Here is a 9,561-nt window from a genome sequence, read left to right on the forward strand (position 1 = left end):
GTGGTTTCCAAATTAAAATTATTTTCAAATATAAAAATATGTCATTCATTCTAAACAAACTAAAAATAAATTAAATTTCATCTTTTTTATTAAATAATTTTTCAATCTATCAATGTAATTTGACCCTTAAGATTACCAATTAATGTTTATATAGAGAAGAATTACCCTTCATTATTTTTTAAATAGTTTGATAATAACTCTTTTTACGCTATAAATACACAAAATTTATTTATTTAAATATATATAAGATGAAATATAAGGTGCATTATTATAACACTTAAATCAAAACGTCAAAACAAAAGAAAAGAAGAGTGGAATTTGGAACTGTAGCACAGGCAAGTAGTACAAAGTCAAAAAGGCCAACTTGATAATTGCACGTAAGCTAAGGGACGAAATATTATGAATTTTATAGAAATCTAGTAATGTTAAAAAGTTAATTATATTTTACTGTTATTTAAATCGTAGAAATGAAATGTCTTAATATATTGCGTTTTCATTTTAGATATATCAATTAATATTTTGATACATTACACACTTCAATATTGTATATATCACTTAATGTTCTGATATATCACTCAACGTCTTGATATATCGTTCAAATATATCGTGTAAAGTGATTAATTCGAGAGTATAAATTTTTGTTCTTTTTCAAATGATAGAATTTTTTAAAAATATAGTAAAATAAGTTATGTGTAGGTAATTTTCATGTATATCAAATGTAGATAGTTTGAAATGTAAAAATAGATTAAAAATATTTCACTAAAATGAAAGGTAATTTTAGAAAAAAAATATAATTAAAAAAAAATGAAGGTACCATGAATTTATGATTGTATCCCTATTAATTATTATATATTTTTCAAAGAAATCAACTCAATTATAATAAATTGATAGTATAATAGAAAGAAAAATAATTATTCTCTCTTTGTTAAAGATAACAAATAAAAAATAAATTAAATTTAAAAATGTTTAATAAGTAAATAGGGACAGAAGGGATACAATTTTCAAATTTAAATTCATTTATTTTGAGCCTTTAAAAATGTATTAATAATTTATTTATATTAGAATAAGTATCTTAAATTCCTATGTATAATAAGAGGCTATAGCAGCAGTTTAGGGTTGTCTTGCTTGCTTTGCCCAGCTGGTTGCAGCATGACATTTCATGAAAAAGGTCCCCAGATCAGACCTAGCCAATGTCACTTTTCATTTTTAATTCAGTCCTTTTTTCGTATATTTTTTTCGTTTACTTTTGATTGTTGTGATTTTCTTTTTTACTTCAACTTCAATTAATATTTTATGATCTATTTTTTTATTATACTGATATGAAAAAGTTGCAATTCATGGCATTTTTCGTATACGTTTTGAAAATCTAAATTTTTTGTTCAAAATATCGAGATAATGTGATAGAGTAGTAATTGGTACAATTACGGACTTCAATTAGTATATACGATCCGAAATTCTTCATATATCAATCTTGTGAAGTCAATCTTTATTTGCTAATAAAAATTTAGTTGTCTCTCCAAATTCTACTATTCCTCATAAAATGAGACTAAAAAGTAACATATATTATTTGAATGACCTAAAAATTACTAAAGATCACAAAATATTAACAATTTAAAATATTTAGAGACAAAAAAAATGGTTGAACTCTTGAACATAAAAAGTAACATATTTTATTAAAAACTCAAATAAAAAATACTATAAATTAAAATAATTAATATCTTAAAATTCCACACAACAAAAAAAATATTTGTATTACTTCTATCACATAAATTGGGATTGAGATGGTTTTAAAATTTTAATTTTAATTATACATTATAAAATATCTGAATAAGTTTATTTTTACTTAAATTTTTTTTTTAAAAATCATTTCTATCCTTAATTTCATTGCTACCTTTATTATCTATTTAGCAATAATATAACTTTTATTCATGTTGGGCCGGAGCAATGCCCGGCCTTTGGTTACTAGTAATTTTATATAAATATGCCGCACCTGTCTGTATTTATTGAGATTGGAGTATGCAACGGTTATGCTGGTCTGAAAATAAATTTATATTTTTCAACTATATAATGCCATCACCTCAAAAAATACTCAGAACTTATTTCTCACAAAATATATATTCAACTAATAAAAACAAAATTTAAGAATTAGTTTTTATTTTTAAAAACTAATAACCAAAATAATTACTTCTTTCGTCCAATTTTATATGAAATAGATCGGCATAGAGTTTAAGAAAAAAGAAATACATTTAAAATTTATGATTTAAAATGAGTTATAGGTTAAAAGTTGATATTTTTTGGTTAAAATGTTATTTAATATAAAAATATATTGTTTTTTTAAAATTAATTAAAAAAATAAGTCACGTAAATTGAGACAGAGTACTACCTTTTAAGACAAACTATCTTTTTTGTTGAATATTTTATCTATGACTATCTTTTTTGTTGAATCTTTTATCTATGTAGAATCTGACATCTACTTTGAAGCTCGAATAACTTAAATCACTAAAAATAAGTGTTTATGTTTTGAATTCGAGATTTCTGATTATTAGTTAGTAAAGAAAATCATTAGTTGTCTTTGTCTTAGCATTCCCACATATGACCACATTAATATTTTTCTATATTCCCACGTCTTCAGAAACTTCCATTTGAAAATAAAAAAATACCCTCCATCTTCACCCATTTAATACCCAAAAATCTCACACAAAAACCCATTAAAAAATCCAGCTGATTCTTGATTTCAGTTCAGCTATGGCTTCAACTCATATCATTACAATTTTCACTCTAAATCTTCTTGTTCTTCTACCAATATTGTCCTCTGCAAACAATGCTCTACCTCCTATCGTCTCCCCCATTTTTGGTAATTCTAAATCTTGACCCCCAAACTCAGTATTTTAGTCAAAGTTTTGATTTTTATCAAATGGGGTTTTCTTATTCCACTTTTTGTTTTATTTTTTGAATTGGGTTTTGTTAAAGATTCAATTTTGATGGAGATTTTACTGTTTTTTTGGGTTTTTCCAGATAATGTGTGTAAAGAAGTGAATTGTGGTAAAGGGAGTTGTAAAGCTGCTTCAAATGCTACTTTTGGTTTCGTGTGTGAATGTGATTCTGGCTGGAAGCAAACTAGTTCTGAAACTGATAATTTTTTCAAGTTTCTTCCTTGTGCAATTCCCAATTGTAAGTACTGTTCTTACAACGATCTCGAGTTAATATACAATAATAATTCGATTCGATATATTTCTAGATATGTAATAGGTTTTTCTATATGTTTACTTGTGGTAATTGTGATTTAGTTACCTAAAAGTATAGTATGACCCTGATATAACATGTTACAATACACACTCTCATATATTGGTGTACTTGTTAGCTCCTGTTCGATGTAAATTTTGAAGTTGAAACTTGAAATTTGAAAAAAATTCGAGTTTTTGAAATTATGTTGGTGGAATTCTCAGAAATCTAACAACTGGTCTTAGTTTTTGGGAAGTTGAAAATATTTGAAGATCAGATTTTTGACTGATCAAACATATATTTGAGAATAAATTTTCAAAATCTATGGTCAAACGTTAGTTAGCGTAGTATAATCAACTTCTTTGTTTCCTCAGTTGGATATGAGTTGGTGAATTTTGTTCTGCTTCTATTTTCGTAGTTTATTTACGTACTAGTGTTGTTCTTATTTTAAAACCTATTTGCATAAATTATATTAGTCCTGGGATGTATTCTGATTGAAATTTACAGTTCTAGCTATGTTGGATGAAGTTCTATTTTTCATTTCCGTCCTTTCTTTCTTCTCATGTTATCCCTGAAGTAGTTGATTTCCAAGGGCAGAGTTGGACTTCTGTGATGGCGAATGTTCATACGCGTTGTATCAATAACGACACTTAGAACACTAATCTATTAAATGTAAATCTTATTTTTTCAACATATTTGACTTGTGATGTATTTTGTTCACACAAATTTGCTTAGCCTAATGAAATTGATTGATTCCGAAAGTTATACTCAACATGTTCCGCAAAGGAAATAAACTCTAGCAAGTAATTGTTATATAATCAAACTATCATTTTCATTTGGACTTGTTCCAGTTATATCTTTTAGCTTGATTGAAATGGTTACCCAAATAAACGATCATTGTCTTTTCCGTTTCATTCATTATATCTTGCAGGCATTTTCTTGATAATGATGTTGTCTCCCTGCAGGTACTGTAAATTTTTCCTGTGGAAAAGAGGCTCCTCCTGCCCCAGCCCCTGATAGTCGCTCTAATACATCGTTCTTTGAACGTAATAACAATTTGATATATTTCTTAAGTTATGCTACACTTTTCGTTATCAGGAATAGTTATTGAACAAGTTGTTTCTTTTTTGTTGTGATCTTTCAGCGTGTCATTGGGCTGATTGTGGAGGAGGCTCGTGCAATAAGACCTCTATATTCACATATTCTTGTATTTGCCAAGAGGGTTACTACAATATATTCAATCAAACTGGTTCCCCTTGCTACAAAGAATGTAAGAACTATGCTATTTTTCCACCACTTTAATTCGTTTGTCTGGTTTTGACTTGAAACGTAGTTTAATAAAGTAAAAAAGATTTTTGCATCTTGAAGTCTGAAACTTAAGATATGTAGAATGTACGAAATGTTCTTTTATTCTTGTGGTCTTAAATATGTTTGCAATTAAGCGTTGCCTAATAAGGAAAGAGTTTTGTATTAGACGGAAAGGAAAGTAAGACAAATAAAATTGAAACGGAGGGAGTAGAAGTGTAGTCAGATAGTTGTTATGAATGAGTACTGATTTGTCTTTGTTTAGGAAAAAAAATTGACTTGTGACCCCTGTATTGATTTATGTAATAGGTGCTCTCGGATTGGATTGTGCTCAGCTAGGTTTTGATCTATCGAACAAGACATCTTCTCCGCCTCCGAGTGTGTCTGATGACAGCAAAAGTATAGGTAAGCATAACTCTGAATGTGACCATTTACTTACTTTTCATTTCACACTCTCAAATGCTCGTGTTTACGTTACAAAGCATATTGAAAGCACCTAGCTGTGCTTGTATATGAGTAATCTTTATGCAAGACTGCAAGTTAACTAATCGATCCCAAATTTTGTATTGATTCCGTTTATTTCTTCTTCTTCTTTTCTCTGTGTAAAACAGCTATTTCGATTTTTGGTGGTGGCTATGGCTGGTTGATTACAACAGTTGCATCTGTCGCGTCGGTTTTGTTGATATAGTTACTCTTGCATTGATGAATAAGCAAGTTATTTTGCAGCTATTTGGCTTTGGGATATCATATTTTGTTAATATGATACAAATGATTTAGAAAATTTTGCTTTGTTATATAGGCCATAGGCAGATTGTATTCCACTTTCTTGTGACATTGAGTTACATGTATTCCCTGTATATAACATTCTGGGGTTGATATTTTTGAAATTTTTTCATAAGTTTCGGCCCAATTTGACACAAACTTCTAAATCATAGTAGTGAATCTGTGCTCTTTATAATAAGTTACTAGCTATTTGACTTTTAGCCTCCTTTTGTATTAAAACACACCTCGGTATTGAATTAGCCCAATGACATGCTTTTAAGGCAAAATTATATTCTATCCCTTAAACTTTTATAATTACAAAAATCCCTCAAAACGGATACAATATTATAATTGCCGATACATTAATCTAATGCTCGAGATACATTAATCATTATTGTAAGATACATTACATTTTATACACGATACACTAAGTTGGTGCGCGAGATACACTAATTTGATGTTTGATGTCTGAGATACACTAATATGATGCGCGAGATACATTTTATACATGATAAACTAATGTGATGCGCGAGATACATTAAATTGATGCTCGATATACATTTATGTGATGCGCGAAAATGAGAAATTCTGAAAATTTGTAAAACCTAGGAGATAATGATTATAAATAAAATAAAAGGTGAAATTCCCGTGATTAATCCAACAATTAATTCCATAAATTTGTACATGATTTTACACGGACTTTTTGTCTTAGGCCCAAACTTATGTAACATCTTAAGCTTCCCAATTGTGATTAATATGATTTATATCAAGTGACCTATTATACAAGTAACCACATTTTGTATGGGACAAATGGTATATATAAATACTCACATTATCTTAATTGTATTTTGATGTGGAGATAAACTCCATGATATTTTCATTTAGACTTAAATGTTGTATTTTAAACTCGAAAATAAATTCTTCGAGTTTAAACTAAAATTACCTCAATTTTCCTAACAGCCAAGTAACTAATGTTAAAAGAATAAAAATTAAACACTATCAACAATAAATTTACACATGATTTTACGCTTTTTATAATCTAATTTTTTATTATAATTTTTCATTTTATTTTAAGAATATTTGCCAAGCAAAAGCTTACCTTAAAAACAGCATCAGACCATTATAAATGTTGTACGGCGCTCTTCCTTAACTGGCGGCATACTGCCACATGAAATCTTAAAAAGTTGTATCTACGCATACTAATTATAAATACCTACCTACCTATTTATATTTTTATTTTTTTATATCGACATTCGAGGTACGTATTTAAATTTTCGTAAAAGTTAAATTATTTACTTAATAACTCGTTAAATGATAATTCTCTCAATAAATTTTTTTATTTATATCACAACTTACATTTAAAAATTCTTATTACGAGTGAAATAGTTTCACCATCATCGTATCGTTTACTCTACTTGGCTAGATTCATATTTTTTGTGTAGACTTGCAGCTATTGTATTAAAAAGTAGTGTCTTTTTTTCTTTCTTTCCATATTTCACTCTATGTATTAATGTCATTGAAGTTCCTGAATTGAATTATTGCATACTTTTCTTAGCTCTAATAATTTTCACTTTATTGATTTTTGTATCTTTCATCTATTATTATCCCATTTTCACTCCCTAAGTTTAAGGGCTATTCACTAAATTGAGTAAAATCGAAAATGTAAAGCGAAAAATAGATATTATTGCTTTTGTTTCAATTTATTATGCCTATTTTGGTGGTTTTTATTTTTGATAGTGTGTGTTTATAATATTGTGTAATTATAAACAAAAAATCATTAACATTAAATTAAGAAGTTTAATTGAAGTATTTCAAATTTTTAGAAATTGTTATTCTACTTTAGGTTTTTAAATGAACTAATTAAAAAGTATATCCAATCATTTATTAGGGGTTTGGTTGATGGTTAGAAAGGTAACATTCATTTATTCATTATAAAAAATTACCAAAAAAATATATAAATAGATTAGGTTCGTAACAAAAACTTAGGGGGAAATATCCACGTAATAGCTAACATAAATATAAATAGTTTAACTCTCGAAAACTGAAAAGTATAAATAGAGGAAATAATATTTGATTGGTTTTTTTTCTTTGTTCATTTGATCATTCCGATCTTAATTATGCATGTAGGCATTCTCTTAAAAGTATTCAAGACTTAATATATAATCTCAAATTATGAAGAGGAAAAAAACACTAGATTCACAAATATATTATATGATACTAATTTATTTATTTTTTATTTCTCACCGTGGTCTATCCAATACTTGTTTTTATATTTTCTTTTTCACAAAAAAAAAATAAAATAAATATATATATATATATATATATAATATTGTAGTTAAACTCAAATATCAAATATTGTATTGATTCTATTTAGTGACCAAGGATAAAATATAAAATTATTATAATAGCAATGAAATAGCCATGAAATTGATATTCTGACTAATTTAGTGATGTAAATTATATAGATAATAATGCGACCCTATTATTAGCTCTCCATCTCTATCAATCATCAATCCACTCTACATCAACAATTGTTCACATCTCTGGTCATCGCAGCTACAGGCCATCTTTAATAACAGTCTAATATGTGTAATCATCGATCGTTACTATTGAACTAATTTTTAAGGTATGAGTTAAATTTTAAATTTAATTTAACAACAATATTGTTAATGGACACTACTGAATCATATAATTTTATGTGTTTAAATTTGAAATATGACTACTTTTATCATAAAAGTTGTTATTTTTTTTGTGCGTAATTGATAAAGAAAGATTTTTTTTGCATGTGTGAGTATTATGAATATTATATGATTTAGATGTTTTTTGATAAGCTTAAAAGTCGTATTTCTTTACAATAAAATAAGTATAATTATTACTATCAATTATCATATTAAAATCAAACTTAATTTCATATGATAGTTGACATAAAAAAGTTATGAAATCGAAACCTAAAATTTCAATATCGCATGATATAGTAAAATGGCCACCTAAATAGATATTTCAAAAAATATACTGTTAGAAGAAAATTGTGTGGTTCATGTAAATTTACAATGAGATGGAAGTTGGTGGAGGATTTATTTCTTTGCTTAATATACTTGCCCTCCTCGCGAATAAATTATTTTTTTATTCGATATTTAATATTTATATTAAAATTTGAATTTGAATTACGTAAGACATTGTTTTAGTGAAAGTATTTCTAATTAAGAAATTTTTACATATTTAAAACTTGAATATGATATTCTAATTATAAAAGAACCAGTTATATTCACTGTATTATATTTTTTTATGATCGCACCATATCCCTGTCTAAAATTTATTTCTACTTTTGGTTACTATCCCAATCTTTTAATATGTCTTACTCATTGACCCTCCAAGACTTTATTTTTTAAATTTGAAATTTTATAGTATGAGTTGGAGGAAATGACAAAAATAGTCTCTTAGGTTTGGGAGTAAGTTAAAAAATTATCTTTAAATATTAGGCGTAAATTTTATTTAATTTTTTTTATTATTTAATTTTGGTATTTAAAATTTTTGCATTTTTTATCTTGGGATTTCTGAGATTTGAAGTCCCTTTCATTTGTCAAATTAGAGAACATTTATTTACGTGAATAATTGACTTTTTTTTTTTGGAATTTTCGAAGTGTTTAATCAGAGGAATTAATAGAGTTTTCATTTGGGTACACTAATATTGTCATTTATTGATGAAAATGAAACCTTTGACAGATAGTACCGTACTATTATGTTTTATTTCACTAGAGTATTGACATAAATTTGAATAAAACTTCAATTATTCCAAAAATGTTAGAAATACTATTTAATTTTATTTATAGAAACTATGAATATATGATGTTGATAGTTTACAGCTTTAGATCATGCATAAATTATTATCTTGTTTATACGTTTCTACTTCTATAATTGATTTTTTACGCAATATATACACACATACTTTTAACTTCTGCTTTGAAAACACAGTCGAGAGAGTTGAATTGAACATTAATATAGATAATTAACGTTGATCATGATCCTACATTCGAAGTGTATAACATTTATGAAAGAAAAAAAAATACGTCAATGATATATATCTATTTAATTTTTTTCGTTCACAAAATTGTTTGCTTTGATTAAAAAAAGGTTGCACTAATATCCAATCTTAAGGTATTAAGGATTTAAGCAAACTAAACTATTTAGTCCCATCATTTGCTTTAATCATTGGATTAACAAACTATAGCCCTACAACCCATCAAAACCTTGAAAAAATTAAAACCTAATAAT

At 26.7% G+C, this 9,561-nt stretch overlaps 1 protein-coding gene across 1 annotated transcript; it reads left to right on the top strand.

The window, feature by feature from the left end:
* Positions 1–2,601: 2,601 nt before the first annotated feature.
* On the top strand, positions 2,602–5,488 carry LOC107029690. The gene is made up of 6 exons (XM_015231129.2): positions 2,602–2,854; positions 3,016–3,171; positions 4,188–4,268; positions 4,367–4,492; positions 4,837–4,932; positions 5,139–5,488. Exons 1-6 carry the CDS (start codon positions 2,746–2,748, stop codon positions 5,213–5,215), a joined length of 645 nt encoding a protein of 214 aa, XP_015086615.1. The 5' UTR covers positions 2,602–2,745; the 3' UTR covers positions 5,216–5,488.
* The last annotated feature ends 4,073 nt before the right edge of the window (positions 5,489–9,561 follow it).

Source organism: Solanum pennellii, chromosome 9, assembly GCF_001406875.1.
Source record: "Solanum pennellii chromosome 9, SPENNV200".
NCBI lineage: Eukaryota > Viridiplantae > Streptophyta > Magnoliopsida > Solanales > Solanaceae > Solanum > Solanum pennellii.

What these genes read in the sequence shown, in the direction of transcription:
- LOC107029690 (XM_015231129.2), top strand. Translation starts at nt 2,746, where the DNA reads ATGGCTTCAACTCATATCATTACAATTTTCACTCTAAATCTTCTTGTT. An exon ending in TATCGTCTCCCCCATTTTTG is followed by an intron (nt 2,855 to 3,015) that starts GTAATTCTAAAT and finishes GGGTTTTTCCAG; the next exon opens with ATAATGTGTGTAAAGAAGTG. An exon ending in TAATACATCGTTCTTTGAAC is followed by an intron (nt 4,269 to 4,366) that starts GTAATAACAATT and finishes GTGATCTTTCAG; the next exon opens with CGTGTCATTGGGCTGATTGT.